The sequence below is a fragment of the Pan paniscus genome, chromosome 1 (assembly GCF_029289425.2).
Source record: "Pan paniscus chromosome 1, NHGRI_mPanPan1-v2.0_pri, whole genome shotgun sequence".
NCBI lineage: Eukaryota > Metazoa > Chordata > Mammalia > Primates > Hominidae > Pan > Pan paniscus.
The window spans coordinates 226,307,943-226,330,715 of NC_073249.2; the positions used below are offsets into that span (position 1 = coordinate 226,307,943).

Below are 22,773 nucleotides of genomic sequence, written 5' to 3' on the forward strand. Positions count from 1 at the left end.
GTTTCACCATGTAGGCCAGGCTGGTCTCGAACTCCTGACCTCAGGCGATCTGCCCGCCTCAGCCTCCCAAAGTGCTGGGATTGCAGGCATGAGCCACTGCGCCCGGCCTGCCTTTCGCTTTTTAACGCTGGAAAACCCAGGGGCTTCCTCAGGAGGCACAGGCCCAAGTGTGGACCTTCTCTTCCAGGAGGTGGAGGGAGAGGGCCCCATCCCCATGGAGGGCTGGACGCCAGTCTGAGGGCCAAATTCTGAGCAATGGGGGTGCCGTGGCCCCGAAAGCCCTCTGCCACTTGGGGCAGTGGGGGTCCCCTGAACCTCGGGACAGGGATGTAGCAGGGACAGGGTGGGAACATGTGAGGCTGAGGTTGGTGCCTGGACGCCTCCGCCGAACTCTGCAAGACAGAGCGGGCTGTGGGCTCCTGCATTTGACCCCAGCTCAAGTCCATCCATGGAGTCAGGGACCCACCTTGGAACCCACAGTGTCTGAGCCTTTTCTCTCACTCCCACCTGCGGGCCCCAGCAAGGCCCCATCCTGCCTCAAGTGGCGAAGGCTCTTATGTGACAGGTTCCACCCCCAGACCTGTCCTTCATGCACCCCAGGGGCCTTCTCGATTCTGGGAGAAACCTTGGAAATTGTTCCCTGGGAACCTCTCCCTAGTTGGCAAATGCTCACCAGCGGTTACCTTGAGGCAAAGCTGCCTCGGTGCTCATAGCACAGCCCCCTCCGACCCGCTCTGAAGCTGCTACCTCGGCCTTTCCCAGGACTTTGATATTGGCAAAGTGTACAAGAAAAAGATCACGTTGGTCAACACCACCTACACGATCAACTACTGCAAGCTGGTGGGCGTGGAGGGGCACCTCCGGGACTTCATCCACGTCGAGTAAGAGGACGGCTCAGACAGGGAGGGACGCGGCGCAGGGACAGCAGGAGGTTCATAGGTCCCTTCATGTTCAGAACGGCTGGAACAGGCTCTATCTGGGCATAAGCCCTCAGGTCCGATTTTCACGAAGATTTTGTAGAGGGGGCTCCTCTGTCTTCTTGTGTCAAAGTCGTCCGAGACCAAGCCCATTTCCCTTCACGAATGGCTGGAGCTTTTGCCTGGCTGCCCAAGTTTCCTTTTGTTTTTGTTTTGTTTTGTTGCCTTTTTTTTTTTTTTTTTTGAGATGGAGTCTTGCTCTGTCGCCCAGGCTGGAGTGCAAGTGCAATGGCGCGGTCTCAGCTCACTGCAACCTCTACCTCCTGGATTCAAGAGATTCTCCTGCCTCAGCCTCCCCAGTAGCTGGGATTACAGGCACCTGCCACTACGCCTGGCTAATTTTTATATTTTTAGTAGAGACCGGGTTTTACCATATTGCCCAGGCTGGTCTCAAACTCCTGACCTCAGGGGGTCCACCTGCCTTGGCCTCCCAAAGTACTGGTATTACAGGCATGAGCCACCACACCTGGTCAGAGTTTCCTTTTGTATTGTTATGTTTTGATGTTGACCATTCTGATAAGTTTTCCCTGGCAATTAGCCAGTGTTTTCAGTGTCAAGGTGAAAGCTGTCTTCATTTCAGCACTGCCTCCCTGAATTAAGGCCGTGCTTTCACTCTGTAACAATGTTTCCATTTGCTTCCTTGCAGACTCCACTTACCTGTGTTTTGGATCCTCCTTGCTGGTCTTTGGTGTCTACTGTTTTCCTTCTGGTTGCCTTTAATGCTTTCTGCTTTCCTTTGTTTTGTTTTTGACAGGGTCTTGCTCTGTCACCCAGACTGGAGTGCAGTGGCGCGATCTCAGTTCACTGCAGCCTCAATTTCCCAGGCTCCAGCAATCCTCCTGCCTCAATCAGCCTCCTGAGTAACTGGGACCACAGCTGTGTGCCACCAAGCCCGGCTAATTTTTCTATTTTTTGTAGAGACAGGGTTTCACTGTGTTTCCCAGGCTGGTCTCAAACTCCTGAGCTCAAGTGATCCACCTGCCTCAGCCTCCCCAAGTGCTGGGATTACAGGTGTGAGCCCCTGTGCCTGGCCCATTTTCTTGTTTTCTCTTTTATTTTATTTTTCTTCATTTTTCCTCTGACGGCCTTTTCCATGTTTTCTGCAATGTTTCTCTTTTCTTCTGCTCCTTAGTAACTTATTTTTTTATTTTTATTTTTTTTGAGATGGAGTTTCAGTCTTGTTGCCCAGGCTGGAGTATAGTGGCACAATCTCGGCTCACTGCAACCTCTGCCTCCTGGGTTCAAGCGATTCTTCTGCCTCAGCCTCCTGAGTAGCTCGGATAACAGGCGCCCGCCACCATGTCCGGTTAATTTTTTGTATTTTAGTAGAGACGGGGTTTCACCATGTTGGCCAGGCTGGTCATGAACTCCTGACCTCAGGTGATCCGAGGCCCACCTCGGCCTCCCAAAATGCTGGGATTACAGGCGTGAGCCACAGCACCCAGCCTAACTTACTTTATTTTTAAGAACGTTCTTTCTCTTCTACTTCCTGCTTCCTGCCAGTTTTCTCTTTGTGGACAGGTTTGTAGGTCCAGGATGGCTTTCGGATTCCCAGTTCAGGAGTTTCCACTCCCGCGAGCATTGTGAAGTGCAGCTTCTCAAAAGAGGGTCAGCAAGGGCAGGATCCTCATTCCCCCCTTGCTGCCCAGGCTCCAGAGGGGCCTCCTCTTCTCCCACCAGGCGTCTTCCTGAGGCTGCCCCCAGGGGCGGGTGGGCTCTGATGGCCCCTCCCTGAGATCAGCACTGACTCACTGGGACTTGGTATTTTCTTGTGGAGGCTGTGATGTTCTCTTTGGGGAGCTGATTTTAGGTCAGTCTTAGGGTCTTTGTTCCCGTCTCCTTCCTCTCTTCCCTGCAGTTTTTCAGACCCTTGTAGCTCTCTGTGAAGGCGGGCATGGAGAATGCATGCTGGAGGTTGGTGTTTACTTTTCACCTTATGGTTAATTTTAAGTCTGGGGGGTTCTGTGTCCTCTAGTCATGCTGAAGGCATGGGATTTCTGCAGCCCGCCTGTTTCTCTCATTGATCCATGTGGTTTCTGGAGGGCGCGTGCAGAGGTGGGTTTAGGTGGTCGCTGTGCTCTCAGCCACCGAGGCATTCCTCCCCACGCTGGGATGAGAACTTCTTATGGACGGTTATTTTCTCTCAACAGGTTGAGGCCACCACTCTCCTGCCCTCTGCCTCTTGTTGCTGGAGTGGGAGGTGGCCTCGGTCCAGGTGCTGGTTTTTTTGGAGGATACCTGGCTTTCTGCCTGCTTGCTCTGAGATTCTCTCATCCTTAACATCCCGCAGCTCTGCTGTGCGTCTGGTGTGGGCTGATTTTTCTTGGACCTCACTGTGCTGTTGAATCTGAAGATTCAGATCTTTGAACAATTTTGGGAACTTCTCAGCCCCAGCTCCCCAGGCATCGCCCCTCCCCCATTCATTCTCCGGCTCTGCCCTCCTGCTCCTCCTTTTGAAACCTCCCCGTCGGGTTGGAAATTTCTTGTCTCTTTTTCGCATTGGGTGGTGCTCTAGGTGCTGCTCGGTTCACCACTTGTCCCCTTAGTGCTGCTAATCAACAGTTGAAATTGCTCAGTAGGTTTCTTACTCAGCGGCCCTGTCTCTCATTTCTAAAAATGCCAAGTTCTGTTTTGGATGAGTCTGCATTTCTTGACAGTGTCTTGTTCTTTTCTCACGTCTGGAATTCTCTATTTCTGTCTCTAACCATTTTATCTATATGTCCTCTAACATCCCCACTCCACGCTTCTGTCGTCTGAAGGGTTTGGAGCTCAGCCCTGCACTCTGCTGCTGGTTTATGTGAGGCACGCACGTCCACCCTCTCGGATTCTGCTCCTCTCCCCGGCAGCTCCATCCCGGGCTCTGTGCAGTCGGCACCAAAGCATTTCCCTCCCAATTGGAGGAGCTTTGGGTTTGCTTCTGCTGGTGCCGTGGGAATGTTGCCAGCCAGGGACACATTTTACATTAAAATTTTAGCTTGTGCATTTCTAAACCAAGCACATTAGGTAAAATCCAACCTTGTGAAATCAGCCTGGCGTCAGGAATTCCTTGGGGAGATGCTCCCTCACCCTGATCTGGGCCAAGACAGACCAGCTCCCTCAAGTGGCCTGTGCAGTAGGGGCTATTTTTGTGGTTCTTTCCCTGAAAGGGGCTGAGAGGGTCCCGAGGGTCCCAGCTGTCTCAGGACTCCCAGTTCCAGCTCTCTTCCTGGCTCCTGCCCACAGCCCCCTGGTCCCATATTGGTATCAAAGCCCTAGAGCCCTGGTCCCAGGCCTGGCACCTGTGCCCAGGGGAACTGTGGCCCTCTCCGACCCATGGGGTCCCATTTCCTGGCAGTTGGCCTGGGGACTTGTCTCACGCCTTCACTGATTAACTCCCTCACTCCACAAACATTCGCACACACTGGAGCGCCCCCTGCCTGCCAGGTACTGGCGGCAGCAGGGAATGCAGCAGATCCAGCACTCCCCCGGGTGAAGGCGGCTGGGCAGGGGGCCAGGCCCGGGATGGGGAGGAGGCCAGGAGGCCCAGCCTGACTGTGCTCTGGGTGGTGAGGCGAGCGTCTGCCCTCCGCAGCACTAACCCCCGTGTGCTATGGGTCACGTCCTGCAGCTTTGACCCCCCTGGCCCCCTGTCAGCCGGAATGTCCTGTGAAGTGCTTGTCACCTTCAAGCCGATGGTGAGTCAAAGGGGCCCATTCCCTCTCGAAGGAGAGGTGGTGGTGGGTGGAGCCTGTGATCGGGCATGGTAGCGCAGAACACGATGGGGGAAGGATGCACTTGGCCTCTCAGTGAGGATCACGCAGGCCCCTGTTTTGCTGTTTTACTTCCAAAAATACACTCAACATATTCCTGAATGCTGGGCAGGACCGCGGCGCAGCTCCTCTGGGTTAGTGGCCGAGGGCGTGCACTCTCGGGTCTAAGCCGGGAGGGCTGGGATGTTCCAGGAAGCTAGTGTCCAGCCCTCCTGAGATGCCCTCTACTGACTCTTTCCCCTGGGGTCACCCGAGCTTGGCAGGTGGCAGGCGGCCCTGGCCCAGATAGCCACGGCACATATAACAGGCTAAAGTTACAGGAGGGAGGGGTGTGGTGGCTTATGCCTGTAATCCCAGCACTTTGGGAGGCCAAGGCAGGAGGGTCGCTTGAGCCCAGAAGTTCAAGACCAGCCTGGGCAACATGGCGAGACCCCGTCTCTACAAAAAATACAATTAGCCAGATATGGTGGCGCATGCCTGTAATCCCAGCTAGTGGAGAGGCTGAGGTGGGAGGATCGCTTGGACCCCAGGTGGGGGTGGGTGGAGGGGGGTTGCAGTGAATCGAGCAGGTGCCACTGCACCCCAGCCTGGCCAACAGAGCCAGACCCTGTCCAAAAAAAAACAAAACACACAAAAGTTGCAGAAGTGTATTGTGGTGGGGGTTGTTTTATGTTTTAGATAAACAAGGATCTAGAAGGAAATATCTCATTTTTGGCTCAGACGGGCGAGTTTTCAGTTCCACTGAAATGTTCAACAAAGAAATGTTCGGTGAGTTCAAAGGTGTCCGAGCCAGCATTTCTCGGGGCATGCTGGCTGGGAACCCCAGTGGGGGACGGCATCTCCTGGGAGGGGGTGCAGGTTGGCGGGGGGACCAGGTGGAAGCTCCAATCTCCACCAGGGGCTGAGCCCCATCTTCCAACAGCAGCTCAGGTGGGCCTGAGCCGAACCTTGGGTGGGGTCTCGAACGTGGGGCACTCGGACCAGTGCTGGAAAAATGAGACAAACCCTGCTCTGTGTGGAGCCCAGACTGCAGGGCCCGTGGCTCAGGAAAACTTAACATTCATCTGCAGCTCTTGGGGGGATCCCACCTGATTCTTTTTAATTAAGAAAAATTTCAAGCATAGAGGAAAACAGAACAGCAGAACAAGGCTCCACGTGCTGCAACCCGGACCCTGCATCCTCCCAGACTCCACATTGACCCAGACCGTGCGTCGTCCCGGCCCCCGCATCCTCCCAGACTCCACACCAGACCGGGCATCGTCCCGGACCCCGCATCCTCCCAGACTCCACACCAGACCGGGCATCGTCCCGGACCCCGCATCCTCCCAGACTCCACACCAGACCGGGCATCGTCCCGGACCCCGCATCCTCCCAGACTCCACACCAGACCGGGCATCGTCCCGGACCCCGCATCCTCCCAGACTCCACACCAGACCGGGCATCGTCCCGGACCCCGCATCCTCCCAGACTCCACACCAGACCGGGCATCGTCCCGGACCCCGCATCCTCCCAGACTCCACACCAGACCGGGCATTGTCCCGGACCCCGCATCCTCCCAGACTCCACACCAGACCGCGCGTCGTCCCGGCCCCCGCATCCTCCCAGACTCCACATTGTCGGCCTCGGACACCTTTGCTGGGTCCATCAACTGCTATATCTGTTGTTGCTGATCCCTTTCAAAGTACATTAGTAAAATGTCAACACTCCACCCTCAGAAACTTCAGCATGCATCTCCAGTAAACCAGGAACCCACACATCATTGTCCCCCCGGCCCCCGCCGAGTAATTAGTCAGCTCGCACCGCACCTGCCACACAGCAAACGGCTCCTGGCTCAGCCGCGAGTGTGAGGCCCTCTGCGGCCAGCCCCGTCCAGGCTGGACTCCAGAGTGGCAGCTACGGCAGCACGAGCATCTCCCAGAGGACAGTGGGGACGTCATTATCTCCTAAGAATTCACAGGTCAAGGCAAGTCCCACAGCCTGAGCCTGCGTCAGCGGGGCAGGAAGAGGCCCATTCTTACACTAGAGGAGGAACAAGCCGGGGCAGGCGAAGGGCAGAGGCGCGCTGTGTCCCCCACCCCAGGAAGATTAGCAGACGCCCTCATGGTCACCTGTGATCCAGGCCACGCTGGCCCCAAGCCACCTTTGATGAGCACCTGTGTAACTTTCTCTGTCGCGTGCTTCCTCCTTCACCGCATGTCGCCGTGGGGAGGGGTTGGGATGAGAGTCACTGATGGTGGCAGAGAGAGAAGTGTTTTCCTCTCAGTTTCTTCATAGACTCACCAGTGTTTGAGTATTTGGTGTGTTCCAGTCACTTTAGTCTCCCTTCCTCTTGGCACTCAAGTGGCCTGGCCGTGGCCCTGGCAGCCGTGGCCCCGCTTGGGTTCATGCAGGGCGCACTGCCGTCCTAGGGCACCCGAGCAGCCCCTTGCCCTGTGGCCGCCGCCTTCTCCTCAGAGCGGTCACGGTTGGGCTGGCACTTGGCTGTGCGGGCTCTTGGTGAGCCAAGACTCAGGCCCAGGACACCGAGCACCAGGGCCAGGGGCAGCAGGAAGTCCCGCCCCTGCAGACGGCCAGGCTCCGGCTCCCTCCTGCTCAGCCTGGGAGCCCGGCAGGAGTCTGGTACTGGCCTGCTCCACTCCGGATCAGCATCATGGAGCACGTGTCCGGCGAGGCCCCAGGTGTCCTGGCCAGAGCTGCCCCGGCCTCTCCCGCATTTGGTCTTTGCAGTGTCAAGTGCTCCTCCGTGACAGGAGCACCGAGACCCTCGGCTCCCCTGAGCAGGGGCTTGCTTCTCCCAGGGGAGCGTCCAGGCTGGGGACTGTAAAAACAGTAAAACCCCATCTGAACAAGGGGAGAACAGGACCCAGGCGGTGCAGGTGGGAAGGAGGCGGCCTCCCTTGGCTAGACCCCGACCGCCCTCTGCGAACCACGTCCATTTGCGTCGGTGGCCCCCGGTCCTGCCCCTGGAGCAGGAGCACAGAGTGGGGAGCCCCTGGGCCTCCAAACTCAGAGCCCAGAAAAGCCTCCCGAGGAGGGGCCATTGGGCAGAGCCGAGGTATGGCCCAGGCCTGCATCCTTAGCCAGCGCCAGAGCTTCTGTGGCCTGTGGCCCACGGCGGGCATGGTGAGGCACCCCCATGGAGGGCGTGCTCCCGTTCTGGAAGGATGCGCCCTGGGTCCCTGTATCCAGAGTCCAGCTGACCTCACCCAGGAATGACACCATCCATCCTCAGGACCTCCAAAGCCCCGTGTCCAGGCTCCTTGTTTAGGCCCTGCATCCGGGCCCTGCATCCTCTCACTGAACCCTTGTTACTCCGTGGTGAGGGGGCTCCTGCCTTGATGTTCTTAAAACCAGATTCGCGTGCCACACCTTGTCATGAGCAATACACACCTGATTTCCGGGTTGAATCGTGTACCTGCTTGTGCAGTGCACAACGCGCACAAATGCTCAGGGCAGCCCTGCCTGGAGCCATGTGCAGGCCTCACGCTGGGCACCCTGTGGGCCTGGCACGGTGGCCCTGAGTTCACTCCGTGTCCTCTGGCAGCTGTCCCTCGACAAGGAGCTCATTGACTTCGGCAGCTACGTGGTAGGAGAGACCACGTCTCGGACCATCACGCTGACCAACGTTGGGGGCTTGGGCACGACTTTCAAGTTCCTGCCAGCTTCAGAGCCCTGTGAGATGGACGACTCCCAGTCTGCCCTGAAATTAGTGAGTGTGCCACTCAGCCACGGGGGAGTGTGGGGACCTGCCCCCCAAATCCAGTCCCATGTGGGTGAACAGAGGTGACAATATGAGGGTATCAACAGTGGGCCTGGGAGAAGGAGGGCAGTGTGGGGGCCTCCTGAAATCAGCCTAAGCAGAAGAGACCAGCTTCTTCTGTAGGACACCTGCAGTCACCTGGCCTCAGGGGCAGCAGCAGCAGGACACTCCCTTTCTCAGGCACGTAGCAGCAGGGGTGCTGGCCAGCAGCTCCAGGCCCGAGGGCCCCAGGAGACCCAGCCTCCCCCGACGCATCTCTGAAGCCCCAGGTGTGGGGGTGGGAGGACTGGACAGGTGCACTCCATGGCCACAGCTGCACCTGTTCCAAGTGTGAGCGCGTCTTGTCCTGTCACGGGTATGGGTGTCCCAAGGCTCAGGTGGAGAGAAGCCTCAGTCTCTAGCCAGCCAAGGAGGAAGGAGGGTTGGACCAAGAGGAAGATGTGGCTCACACTCCCAGGCTGGGGCAGCACAGCCATGCCCACCCGGCCTGGAGTGAGGGAGGCTGAGGGGTGACTCTGAGCCTCTGGGTGAGCTGCTGCTGTGATCCCACAACCAGGATGGGTGAGACGAGAGCAGGCAGCCGAGGAGGCAGCTGAGGGGCCACGCTGGAGCCAGGGTCCAGCCCCCAACACGGCCTGTCCTCATGGGAGTTCCAGCAGCTGACTGGGAAAAGGAGGTGGGAAACCTCCCAAGCCAGGATGTTGATTCTCCTCTCTAGAGCAGTCTCCTGACCTACGAAGATAAAAGCTTGTATGACAAAGCCGCCACCAGCTTCTCTGAGCAGCAGCTAGAGGGCACGGAGTCCTCCCAGGCGGACATGCAGAGCCGGAAGGAGCTGGAGAAGCTGGACAAGGAGCAGGAGGAGGAGCAGCCCGCAGGTGAGCCAGGCTGCCAGGCCAAGCCAGGGTGGGCGGGCGGTGAGGGCCTCAGGGCAGCATTCCAGGGGGCTGAGGGGCCCAGGGGAGGGCTGGAAAGTAGAGAATTTTCCCAGGCCTTCGATGTTAAGTGACGGTTAAGCAAGAAAATATTCTTATGTGCCACTAAGTGTTGTTTTTGGAGTGGACGAAAATGTACATTCACGTTGACGCTAACCGAAGACTTGAAGGCACCTCCAGCATTGGCCCAGCAGGCCCAGCACGGGCGGGGCCGCACGGGGCAGGGAAGAGGCTCTGCGGTGCCCCCTGGAGGGGCCGGGCTGCGGGGGGCTTCTGTCTAGCTCTGCAGCTGTGGCTGTTGTTAGATGCACACCAGCGGGGAGAGGTGCCGAGAAACGGGCGGGCCCTGCCCTCCCCATGCCTCCTGCCCTGCAGCCCGCCGCCATCGGGAATCGCTTGCGTCTCCTCCTTGCTTCTCTTGATCGTTTTCCCACATACGCATCGAGATCCAGAAACCTCCGTCCTCCTCCTGTCTGTCTTCGCGTGGTGCGCGTTCCGCACGCCCTGCGGCTCAGCGCGGAGCTGGGCCGGTTCTCCACAGCCTGTGTGAGCCGCACTTCCTGTGTGAGCTGCACTTCCGGTGTGAGCCGCACTTCCGGTGTGAGCCGCACTTCCTGTCCTCACCACTGTGTGGCGTTTCCTTTCCTGAGAGAGCCTCGGGTTCTAGATCCATCCTCCTGCCAGTGCGCACTTGGGAGCGTTCGTGGTACACACTGTTGCGAAGGCGGCCGTTCTGCACTGCCCCTTGGCCTGTGTGTGAGTTCCCACAGGGCACCTGGCTGGGGCTCATGCCTGCATCACAGGGCATAGCCAGCCTCACTGGCATCAGCTAATACCAAAGTGAGTTCTTTTTCTATTGAGACAGGGTCTCACTCTGTCGCCTAGGCTGGAGTGCAGTGGTGCAGTCCAGCTCACTGCAGCCTCGACCTCCCGGGCTCAAGCAATCCTCCTGCCTCAGCTCCTGAGTAGCTGGAACTACAGGCACGCACCACCGCACCTGGCTAGTTTTTGTATTTTTTTGTAGACACAGGGTTTCGCCATGTTTCCCAGGCTGGTGTGGAACTCCTGAACTCAGGCTGTCTGCCCACCTCAGCCTCCCAAGGTGCTGGATTACAGGCATGAGCCACCTCGCCCAGCCCACCGAGTTCTTTTTCAAAGTGGTTGTGCAAGTTTACACTCCCACCAACAGTGTACAAGACTGTGCTGTCCAGCGTGGCTGTCACTGCCACATCTGGCTATTTAAACTTAAATTGATCCAAATTAAATAATAGTGAAAATTCAGGTCCTCCTCCACAAGGGCCACATTTCACATGCTCCATAGCGACCTGTGGGCAACGGCTGCCCTACTGGACAGCCCGGAAGCCCAGCTCTGCCTGGTCACAGAGGGTCCTACGGGGCCACACTGGGCTTGAGGGCCTTGCTTCACATCCGCAGGAGCACGAGGTCACACGGCCCGGGGCTGCGTGTCTGGGGGGCCTGCACCACGGTCTGCTGTTGAGATGTTGCTTTTTGGTTTCCCAGATCACCAGTGAGATTGCGTGTCTTTCCCTGGGCCCATTTACAAGTTGTATCTTCTTTGGTGTGACATCTCTGTTTAAGGCTATCCCTTGTTCTTCTGTGGGGTTGTCTGTCTTCTTCTCATTCATTCATAGGAGCTCTTCATGCACCCAGATTCCAGCCCTCCTCCCTGAGGAATGTTGCAGGTGCTGCCTCCGAGTCTGTGGCTGGGCCTTCCTCTCCCTTTATGACGTCTTTTCTCAAATCAAAGTTCTTCAGTCCAGTCTTTGCATATTTACCAGTCATTTCTATTGGAATTTGTTTTTTATGATTTTTAGGCAATTTTTTTCTCCTCCAGGGTCATAAAGACATAGGACATCACTTTTGTGTTGAGGTGTACGATCCACCTCAAATTCACTCCTCCTTGTGGTGGAAGTCAGGGCTGAGGCTCATTTCCCCTGGTGCGTGTTTGTGTATTCCACGACACAAGTGGACTCTGCTATCCCATTCGATCCATTCGTTGTCCGTGTCAAAAATCAATTGACCATCCAGGCACAGTGGCTCATGCCTGTAATCCCAGAACTTTGGGAGGCCGAGGCAGGAGGATCACTTGAGGTCAAGAGTTTGAGACCAGCCTGGCCAACATGGTGAAACCCCATTTCTACTAAAAATACAAAAAATCAGCCAGACGTGGTGGCGGGCGCCTGTAATCCCAGCTACTTGGGTGGCTGAGGCAAGAGAATTGCTTGAACCCGGGAGGCAGAGGTTGCAGTGAGCTGAGATCGCGCCATTGCACTCCAGCCTGGCCTATAAGAGTAAAATACTGTCTCAAAAAAAAAAAAAAAGCAAGTCAATTGACCATATAAGCATGAGCTTATATAGTTCTCGCCTCTTTTTTCTGATTAATTGATCCATTTAATTATTCTTATGCCAGAGCCATTGTCTTGGTTATCATGGACTCAGACAAAGCCTTGAAGCCAGGTAGTGTAAGTCACCCAACTTTGTTCTTTTTTTTCCACAATATTTGCATTAGGGCCTCAGGATAGTTTAGGTCCTTTACATTTCCACATAAACTGTAGAATCAGCTTTTTTATTTCTACCAAAAAAGCATAGCGTGAATCAGATTGGCATAGCATTGAATCTATAGATCAATTTGGGGAGAACTGACATCTTAACAGTATTGAGGCTGGGTGCAGCGGCTCACACCTGTAATACCAGCACTTCGGGAGGCCAAGGCAGGAAGATCGCTTGAGCTCAGGAGTTTGAGACCAGCCTGGGAAACATAGGGAGACTCCATCTCTACTAAAAGTTTTTTTTTAATTAGCCAGGTGTGGTGATGTGCCTCTGTAGTCCCAGCTACTTGGGGGACAAAGGCAGGAAGATGGCTTGAGCCCAGGAGGTCAAGGCTGCAGTGAGCTGTGATTGCACCACTGCACTCAGCCTGGGCGACAGAGAACCTGTCTCAAAAAAAAAAAATTGAGTCTTGTAATTCATAACCATTATCTCCCCATTTAACTAGGTCTGTCTGTCTGTCTTTCTTTTTCTTTCCTTCTTTCTCTCTTTCCCTCCCTTCCTTCCTTCCTTCCTTTTTTCTTTCTTTCTTTCTCATCAATGTGTTATACAGTTTTGGTCTGTTTATCCAGTCTGACAGTCTTTGACTTTCTTAGAACATTTAATCTATTTAAATGTGTTGTGATGATTGATATATTTGGATTCGTTTCTACCATCTTATTTTGTGCTTTACATTGGTCTTGCTTTTTTGTTTCTTTTCTTTTTTTTTTTAATTTTATACTCTAGCCTTTTATCCTCTTTCTTTATTTTCTTCTCTACTCATTACAATGACCCCTGGCCTTTAAATTGGCCTCAGAACTGGAAACACCTTGGTCGGGCCCAGTGGCTCACGCCTGTAATCCCAGCACTTTGGGAGGCCGAGGCGGGTGGATCACCTGAGGTCAGGAGTTTGAGACCACCCAGGGCAACAAGGTGAAACCCCATCTCTACTGAAAATACAAAAAATGAGCCAGGAATGGTGGCAGGCGCCTGTAGTCTCAGCTATTCCGGAGGCTGAGACAGGAGAATCTCTTGAAGCGGGGAGGCGGAGGTTGCAGTGAGCCATGCTTCTCGTGGAATTCCCTGCGTGCTGAGCCAAAGCTGTGCTCTTCTGAGGGAGGCTGCCTGTGCGTTGGCCGCTCACCGACGCTCTTTCAGCCTGAACGGTATTCTCTGCAGTCTGCATGAGGCGGTTTGCATCACACAGGCTGGCCTCAAACTCCTGACCTCAAGTGATCCACTCATCTCAGCCTCCCAAAGTGCTAAGATTACAGGCCTGAGCCACTGCACCTGGCCATCAAGCAGATTTTCTATACTGTAGGAACTAACCATTGGAACACTTCACTAAAATGTGAATATCCCAGAACTAACTATGGATCAATGCAATTCCAACCAAAATTCCAGGAAGATTTTTAAATGGAAATTGACAAGCTGATTATAACGTTTATATGGAAAACCAGAGGACCTAGAGTGACCAAAACAATTTTGAAAAAACAAATTTCAAGGACTTACACTACCTGATTTCAAGATTACTATGAAGTACAGTAACAAGACAGTGTGGTGTTGAACAGAGACAGAGACCCAACGGAACAAGAGAATCCAAAAATAGACACACAATTATAGTCAACTGGTTTTGAGCAGAGGTGCAAAGGTAATTGCTTGGAGAAAGAACAGTCTTTTCAACAAGTGAGGCCATAACAATTGGATAAACATAAGCCCCCTGATATAGTCTGGCTCTGTGTCCCCACCCAGGTTTCGTCTCAAATTGTAATCCCCACGTGTGGAGAGAGGAAAGTGATTGAATTATGGGAGAGGTTTTCCCCATGCTGTTCTCATAATAGTGAGTGAATTCTCATGAGATCTGATGATGTTATAAACATGCTCTCACCTCTCTCTCTCCTGCCGCTGTGTGAGACGTGCCTGCTTCCCCTTCCAACCATGACTGTAAGTTTCCTGAGGCCTTGTCAGCCAGGTGGAACTGTGAGTCAATTAAACCTCTTTCCTTTATAAATTACCCAGTCTCGGGCAGTTCTTTATAGCAGGGTGAAACAGACTAATACACCCCCCTCCAGTTTAACTTTAATTCGTTCCTCACACTGTAAACAAAAGTTACTCAAAATAGATGATGTACCTAAAAGTTAAGCCTAAAAATATAAAATTCCCCCCGAAAAAAACACAGGAGAGAATGTGTGGCCCTAGGTGAGGCAAAGGTTTTTCTTAGACATAACATTGAAACTATGGCCCCTGGTTTAAAAATTGTAAACTGGACTTCGCCAAAACCAAGAACATCTGCTTTTTGAAAGACGCTGTTAAGAGACTGCAGAGATAAGCCACAGACTGGCGGAAAGCATTAGCAAATCACAAATCCGATAAAAAATTTGTGTCCAAAATATGTAATTTTCAAATCTCAATTGGAAAATAACCCAGTCAAAAAATGGGCAAAAGCCTAGGCGCGGTGGCTCACACCTGTAATCCCAGCACTTTGGGAGGCCGAGGTGAGCAGATCACCTGAGGTCAGGAGTTTGAGACCAGCCTGGCCAACATGGCAAAACCCCGTCTCTACTAAAAATACAAAACTTAGCTGGGCATGGCGGCAGACACCTGTAATCCCAGCTACTCGGGAGGCTGAGGCAGGAGAATCGCTTGAACTTGGGAGGCGGAGTTTGCAGTGAGCTGAGACTGCACCATTGCACTCCAGCCTGGGCAATGAGAGTGAATGAAACTCCATCTCAAAAAAAAAAAAAAAAAAAAATGGGCAAAAGACGGAACAGATGCTTCACCAGAGAAGATACGTGGATGAGAAATTCGCACATGAAAAGACGCTCAACATCATTAAACATGAGATGAAGAAAATGTAAATTAAAACCACAATGGGACACCACTACACACCTATAAGAACAGCTAAATTATAAACAAAGAACAACAAGTTTAACAATAGCAAGTGCAGGTGAGGAGCAGCTGGAATTCTAATGCTGCCCCTGGGGATGCAGAATGGCATGGCCACCAGCGAAACGCTCAGCAGCAAAGCCAGACACCCACCAAGGCCACTCCTAGGTATCCACCAAGAGAAGCGAAAACTTAAATTCCCGCAAAAACCTGTATGTGAATGTTTGTAGAGAGCTTATTTGCAATTGGCAAAAACCAACAACTCTAATGTCCCACGCGTGGGGAGTGGATAGAGAAACCGTGGGGTCCCTGCCACACAGCACCGCCGAGCAGCAAACAGACATGAACCTTTGATAGAGGCAGTGCTGTGGACCAGTCTCAAATGCATCATGCTAAGGGAAAGAACTCAGACGCAAAAGACTGTAAGCTCTGTGACTCCATTTTTGTGACATTCTAGAACAAGAATATTTTGGCTAAAAAAAGGCAAAACTGTAGAGACAAAATAGATCACTGGTTGCTGGGGCAGGGGAAGGGGTTGACTAGAAAGGGGCATGGGCGATGTGGGCATGGTGGGGCCATTCAGCGTCTTGATTGCTGTGATGAGTGTACAACCACATGCATCTGTCAAAACTTACAGAAAGTTCCACTAAGAAGAGTCCATTTTACTATATGCAACTTATTCCTTAAAAAAAAAAAAATAGAAAAAAATCACTCACACAGAAACAACAGAAAGTACTGCGGTTGACCGGGCACGGTGGCTTACACCTGTAATCCCAGCACTTTGGGAGGCCAAGCGGATCACTTGAGGTCAGGAGTTCAAGACCAGCCTGGGCAACATGGCAAAACCCCATCTCTACTAAAAATACAAAAAATTTGCCAGACGTCGTGGCACGCACCTGTAATCTCAGCTACTTGAGAGGCTGAGGCACTTGAGTCACTTGAACCCGGGAGGCAGAGGTTGTGGTGAGCCGAGATCACACCATTGCACTCCAGCCTGGGTGAAGGAGCAAGACTCTGTCGAAAGAAAGAAAGGAGGGAGGGAGGGGAAGGAAGGGAGGGAGGGAGGGAAGGGAAGAAAGGAAAGGAAGGAAGGAAAGGAGGGAGGGAAGGAAGGAGGGAGGGAGAGAAGGAAGGGGAAGGAAGGAGGGAGGGAGAGAAGGAAGGAAGGGGAAGGGGAAGGAAGGGAATGAAGGAAAGGAGGGAGGGAAGGAGGAAGGAAGGAAAGGAAGGGAGTAAGGGAGGGGAAGGAAGGGAGGGAGGGAGAGAAGGAAGAAGGAAGGGGAAGGGAAGGAAGGAAGGGAGTAAGGGAGGGAAAGGAAGGAAGGAAAGAGGAAGGAAGGGAGGGAGGGAAAGGGAAGGAAAGAAGGGAGGGAAAGAGGAAGGAAGGAAAGGGGAGGAAGGAAGGGAGGGAGGGAAAGGGAAGGAAAGAAGGGAGGGAAAGAGGAAGGAAGGAAAGGGAAGGAAGGAAGGAATTGCAGCAATCTTGCATGGTTCAGACATGGGTATTATCAGACATCAAATATCAAATAAGGATGCTTAATACATTGAAAAGTACTACATGGTGAGACCCCATATCTACAAAGAAGAAAATTTAGCCAGGCGTGGTGACATGCATCTGTAGTCCCAGCTACTCAGGATGCTGAGCCAGGAGGATCGCTTGAGCCTGGGAAGTTGAGGCTGCAGTGAGCTGTGATCACACCACTGCACTGCAGCCTGGGTGACAGAGTGAGACCCTGCCAAAAAAAAAAAAAAGAAGAAGAAGAAAGGAAAGAAAAGACTAGAATAAGGAGGCCAGGCCATGGTAGCTCATGCCTATAATCCCAATATTTTGGAGGGCCAACGCAGGAGGATCGCTTAAGCCCAGATGTTTGCGATCAGCCTGGGCAATATAACAAGACCATGTCTCTACCAATATACACATAAATATATATATATATATGCCAAGCATGGCTGCATGCATCTGTGGTCACTTGAAACCAGGAGGCCGAGGCTGCAGGGTGCAGTGATCGCACCACTGCACTCCAGCCTGGGCAACAGAGTGAGACCTCGTCTCTAAATACCAAAAAGCTGCTGGCCCCAGAATCTGACCACCTGGGCTCAGGTCCAGGTTCTTGTTGCCGTGGTGACTCCTGAGGCAGCCGCACCCCTTCCACTTTCAGAACCGGGGACCCTTGGCCGGGCACAGTGGCTCACGCCTGTAATCCCAGCACTTTGGGAGGCCAAGGCGGGCAGATCACAAGGTCAGGAGTTCGAGACCAGTCTGGCCAATATGGTGAAACCCCGTCTCTACTAAAAATACAAAAATTAGCCAGGCATGATGGCAGGTGCGTGTAATCCCAGCTACTCGGAAGGCTGAGGCAGGAGAATTACTTGAACCCGGGAGGCAGAAGTTGCAGTGAGTCAAGATCACACCATTGTACTCCAGCCTGGATGACAGACCAAGACTCCGTCTAAAAGAAAAAAAAAAAAAAGAACAGGGGTCCCTGCGGCCTTTACAACTCCAGACCCCAGAAATGATGTGCATGGTGCTTGAAAGTCGCCACCTGGCTCCTGAAGAGCTCTGCCGTCCAGACGCTGAGCCCGGGGCAGGCTCTGGCAAGCCCGTGGGGGCTCCCCACAGTGACCTGGCCTGGCTGGCGGCCCAGCTGCTCTGACCCGACCGGGCAGCACGACAGAGGCCAAAGGAGAACGCCAACCTGCGCGTGGCCTCTCGAATTGCCTCTGTTCAGGTGCAAAGTCAACAAAAAGTCCTGCTCAGACGTGCAAGGAAACAGCTCTGCTACCTGGGGCCTTGCTGCTGACCAACTGCCGGCTGGTGCCCCCAGAACCCAGTGGCAGATGGAAACCAGGAGCCTGCCACAGGGAAGTGATGACTCAAACACGCCAGTAGCAGGTACCCGTAGGGAACAGTACGCTACAGCTATGGGAAGTTAGGTTACCAGATATGATGGTAAGAGAAGAAACATCCCCAAAAGATGACACTGTTTTAGAATTTTCTGGACTTAGCTGTCCTTCCCACTCCAGCCTCTAATACCCTCGCCCTGGTTCGACAGGTCGTGAGAAAATGGGGGTCTTTGGGAAAGGGCTTCCAAAGCCCTCTGGGCACGGTGGGGACTGGCTGCACCCTCTCTGGGCCTGGGTCCCCCAAGGGGCCACACGGATGGCTCCACTATGTTCAGAAAGGACAGAGCCCAGGATATGGGTTTGGAGGTGGTGACCACGTCCCAAGGGGGCCTGGGCCACACTGCCTCCACCCTGCCAACCCTCACCTCTGGATCCCCCTTCTCTTCCAGAACCAGAGAGATTAACCACAGTGATACCTCCCAGCGAAGAGCAGACGGAGATTACGCTGGGGGAGGTCAGCCAGCTCAGGCCCTAAAATAGTTGCCACGATCCAAGACACCGCCCACCTTCCCCCAGCCCCAGCTGCACCCCAACCCACTGGCCCTCGCCGCCAGGTGGCCCTTGCGTTTGACCAGAGACAGGCCAGACTTTGTCCACCAGGGACTTGCAGCCTCCAGGCCTCTTGTCATCTCAGCTGGCATGGGGCCACCACCTCCGGCTGTGCAGGACCCAAGCCACAGATTGTTTCCCGGGTGTGGGGCACTGGGTGAAACTTGGGGTGGATGCTGGCCGCGGCCTCCCTGGCTGGGACACGGCCGTGAGCTCATGAGCAGGGGGAGGATGTGGAGGAGAGTTCAGGCTGCCCCCAACTCCGCTGGCTGGGATCCCACGACAGTAAGTCCTCCAAGGGCTGGGCCAGGCCCAGGACATCTGTGGCCAAGTGGCCACCCAGGGACACGGGTCCCGCCACCTTCCATCCTTGCAGCAACATGCCATTGTGAGGGTTGGGAAGGGATCTTAAAAGCCATGAAGCCTGGCAGACCCCATGGCATCTCTTCCTGTGCAGGTAACAGAAGGGGAAATTGGCCCCTTCAGCTCCATCAAGGTGCCCATCATCTTCACTCCGGTCGTCCCAGGCGACGTCCAAGCCAGGTTCAAAGTCACGTTTAAGAACCCCCAGTGCCCCACGGTGAGTATACCTGCTGCCACGCCACACACACACCCTGGCCCCTGCCTCCACAGCCTCATGCAGCAGCTGCCCTTGGCCACAAGGTCGCCATTTGCCCACGCAGGGATGGCCAGTTGGTGGCACGGATGGTTGGCACCACAGTTTACAACACGCACGCACATGAGTGTGCACACACGCACACTGGCATACACAGGCAGGCATGCTGTGAGCACATACACGCATGCCCATGCAAAACATGCATGTATACACATGCATGCATGCACACACGCAGAGCCCACACGTACACGCACACACACGCAGTCCCGCACACATGCACACACGCAGAGCCCCAACAGACACGTCCACATGCACACATGCAGAGCCCTCACGCACATGCACAAACGCACATACACAGAGCCCCCACTCACATGCACACACGCAGAGCCTTTGTTCTTTTTTCTTTTTTTTGAGTTAGGGTCTCGTTCTGTCACCCAGGCTGGAATGCAGTGGCAGGACCACAGCTCACTTCAGCCTCTAACCCCTGGGCTCAAGTGATCCTCCTGCCTCAACCTCTCGAGTAGCTGGGATTACAGGTGCGTGCCACCACACCCGGCTAACTTTTGTATTTTTCGTAGAGATGGGGTTTCACTGTGTTGGCCAGGCTGGTCTCGAACTCCTGACCTCAAGTGATCCGCCCGCCTCAGCCTCCCAAAGTGCTGGGATTACAGGAGTGAGCCACCGTGCCCAGCCCCAAGTGACAACTTTCTACGTTTAAACATTTCTCTGCACCCCCTATGCACCCGCATGGGCTGGGGCGGTTGCCTGTCCCAGGTTGAGGCTCCTGGCATCCTCAACAGTGTTCAGAGTCCTCGCCTCACCTCACAGCACCAGGACAGTACCACTGCCTAGGCGGCTTCGTGCTGCGCTGCTGCACTTCCCCAGCCCGGGGCTTGCTGGCCCTCCCAAAACCTCACTCATACTCTCTAACCTCCTGAGGCCCCAGGAGTCAGTGCTTGGGGAGAAGCAGACCTCACTGTCTTGGCTCACTGCAACCTCTGCCTCCCGGGTTCAAGCGATTCTCCCACCTCAGCCTCCCACGTAGCTGGGACCACAGGCACACACCACCATGCCTGGCTAAGTTTTGTATTTTTTGTAGAGACGGGGGTCTCACCACACTGCCCAGGCTGGTCTCAAACTCCTGGACTCAAGCATCCTCCCACCTGGGCCTCCAAAGTGCTGGAATTACAAGTGTGAGCCACTGTGCTCGGCCATAGAAAGGTTTTTTTAAACACCTAAATGTTAATGAGTATGAAGCTGACTGGTAGGTACTTGGTGATCCAGTATTCCGTTCTAGTAGTAGTTGAACATTTAGAAAATAAAAAGAATATTTGGCCGGGCGCAGTGGCTCACGCCTGTAATCCCTGCACTTTGGGAGGCCGAGGTGGGTGGATCCCTGAGGTCAGGAGTTCAAGACCATCCTGGCCAATGTGGCAAAACCCCATCTCTACTAAAAATACAAAAATTAGCCTGGCATGGTGGCGGGCGCCTGTAATCCCAGTTACTTGGGAGGCCGAGGCAGGAGAATTGCTTGAACGCGGGAGGCAGAGGTTGCAGTGAGCCGAGATCGCGCCATTGCACTCCAGCCTGGGCGACAGAGCGAGACTCCGTCTCAAAAAAAAAGAACATTTTAAATGATATGATATGAAAAGTGCCACAGCCGTCCCAAAGAGTTAGAAAACTCAAGCCCATGAAACGTTCCTCCTGGGAGCGGTGTCAGTGCTCACCAACATTGCCTGCTGGGCCCAAGGAACTCCTGTTGCTGAGCTCCTGTGTCCATATGCAGCTGCATTTCAGGGTCGTGGGCGTGGCCATCGACGTGCCGGTCTGGGTGCCGAAGCCCAGCGTGGACCTGAAGATCTGCATGTATGACCGGCTCTACCAGGACTCTGTGCTCGTGCACACGCGGTGAGCCCCCTCCTGTCCACGCACACGGGGTGACCCACGCACACGGGGTGAGCCGCTGCCTGCCGTGCACACGCGGTGAGCCCCCTCCTGTCCACGCACACGGGGTGACCCACGCACACGGGGTGACTCACGCACACGGGGTGAGCTGCTGCCTGCCGTGCACACGCGGTGAGCCCCCCAGTGGCCAGCGGGGACATGGCACCTGGGGCTGCCACGGCTGCTGTCCAGGCCCTGAACGGCATCCTGTGTGGCAAGGAGGGGGCTTAGCAGACGTGGTTGGGGAGAGGGACCTTGGTGAGGGGTGATCCAGGACCATCTGGGAGGTGCCAGTGTCATCACGGGAGGCGTCACAGGGAGGCAGGAGGGTCAGAGTCAGGCCGATTTGAAGACACTGCACTGTAGGCTTCCAAGATGGAGGAAGGGCCCCAAGCCTGGGGACACTGCAGCTTCTAGAGGCTGTGAAAGGAGAGGAGAAACCTGTCCCGTAGAGCCACAAGGGCACGGCCCTGCCCGCACCTCGGCCTTAGCTCCGTCTTGGCTTCTGACCTCCAGGACGTGGAGAGAATGAATGTGCCTCTGTGTTGTGGGGCCCCTAAGCTTGGGGCAAATCCTTTCAGCAGCCACAGGAAACGCACTGCCCACCTGGGCCTGGCCAGAGTCCTCAGCCCCTCGTGGACACAGGCAGCGTGAGCCTGGAGGAGGAAGCCTCCACTTGCAGGGTTTGGCAAGGGCTCCAGACATCAGAGCAAGCAGCCTGCCCTGAACAGCCACGCCGGTGGCAAAGCGCAGAGGGACGGCGAGGCTGGGCCTGCGGGGTTTCCATGACGGAGCCCTTGTGCCACCAGCACCAAGGAGCAGGGTGTGCGGACACAGAGGCCCCGGGCACCGGCCCCAGGCACAGCCACCTCTCCCCGGTGACCTGGGTAGGAACAGCTCCCGCGGCGCCTGCCCTCCTGCTGTCGGACTCCTGTGGGCCCGGCATGGGCCGGGAATGTGCAGCCTGCGGTGACCCGGGAGCCAGCTGCGTGTGTTGGCGTGTCTGCGCTGGAGTCTGCTCGCCTCCGGCATCCGTCCTACTACAGCCTCTCAGTGGCCTTGGAAACTTGACAGAAAGGGCCCAGGCGTGTCTGTCGGGCATTGAGGGCTGAGTGGGGCCCAGCTCTGTGGATGGTCTCCGGCTGTGGTTGTGTGTACCTTAGTGTAGCCGTGTGCTCGTTTGTATAGACTCTGGCCCCATAAGGGAACCGGAAGGCAGAGCAGCGTCTGCCTGACGGGGAGGGCGCGGTCTCTGAGCACCCGGGCGCCCGCCTCCCATGGGGCCCAGCAGTAGGGGTGCAGAGGCTGGCGTGCCCAGACGCACTGGGGGTGGCCTCTGGGTAGTGGTCAGAGGTCAGAGGCAGGTCTGTGATGGACGGAGATGAGGCTGCCACAGCATGGGTGACTGTGGCATGGAAGCACAGGAGGGAGGAGATTTCTCACTGCCACACCCTCTGGGTCCCCCCTCGTGGATTGCCCGGGGCAGCTGTGGCGGGGCGGCCACACCACTGTTTAGCAGACGCTCAAAGACGGGGAGGGGAGGGAGGCTTCACTGTGGGAACAGGGAGGCTCCAGGTGGTCCTGAGGAGGCCGTTGGCTTAAGGGAGCCGGAGGTAGGGACCGGACAGACACAGGGCCTCCCAGGTGACTGGTGGGTACCTTGGCTCTCTCAGGCTCGTCTTGGGTTGGAGGCTGCTGTCATCACCGAGGCCTGTGGCCATCCCAGGCCCCCCATGTGCCCTGTGCTTGAGCTGCAGGATGTGGGGACGCCCTGGGCAGGAGGCGGGCAGAGCCCTGGAGGGAGGGGTTCCACCCCTCATGTCCCCTCCAGGGCCCCGCACCCAGGGGCTGCCTGGCAGGTGCTCTTCCCGGAAAGCATCTGGTTCCCGAGAGCCCATTAGGACCA

General features: G+C 55.1%; 1 protein-coding gene across 7 annotated transcripts in view; it reads left to right on the forward strand.

Annotated features, from left to right (window-relative positions):
- The window catches only part of CFAP74 (cilia and flagella associated protein 74), a 93,405-nt gene that overhangs the window by 47,739 nt on the left and 22,893 nt on the right, over positions 1-22,773 (forward strand). For all 7 annotated transcript variants that reach the window (XM_063602440.1, XM_063602451.1, XM_055099223.2 and 4 more), the window contains exons 14-21: positions 763-881; positions 4,585-4,651; positions 5,405-5,494; positions 8,271-8,435; positions 9,205-9,364; positions 18,148-18,212; positions 18,765-18,887; positions 20,710-20,831. In XM_063602440.1, the coding sequence (XP_063458510.1) occupies positions 763-881; positions 4,585-4,651; positions 5,405-5,494; positions 8,271-8,435; positions 9,205-9,364; positions 18,148-18,212; positions 18,765-18,887; positions 20,710-20,831 (911 nt within the window). The remainder of the gene's footprint in view (positions 1-762; positions 882-4,584; positions 4,652-5,404; positions 5,495-8,270; positions 8,436-9,204; positions 9,365-18,147; positions 18,213-18,764; positions 18,888-20,709; positions 20,832-22,773) is intronic.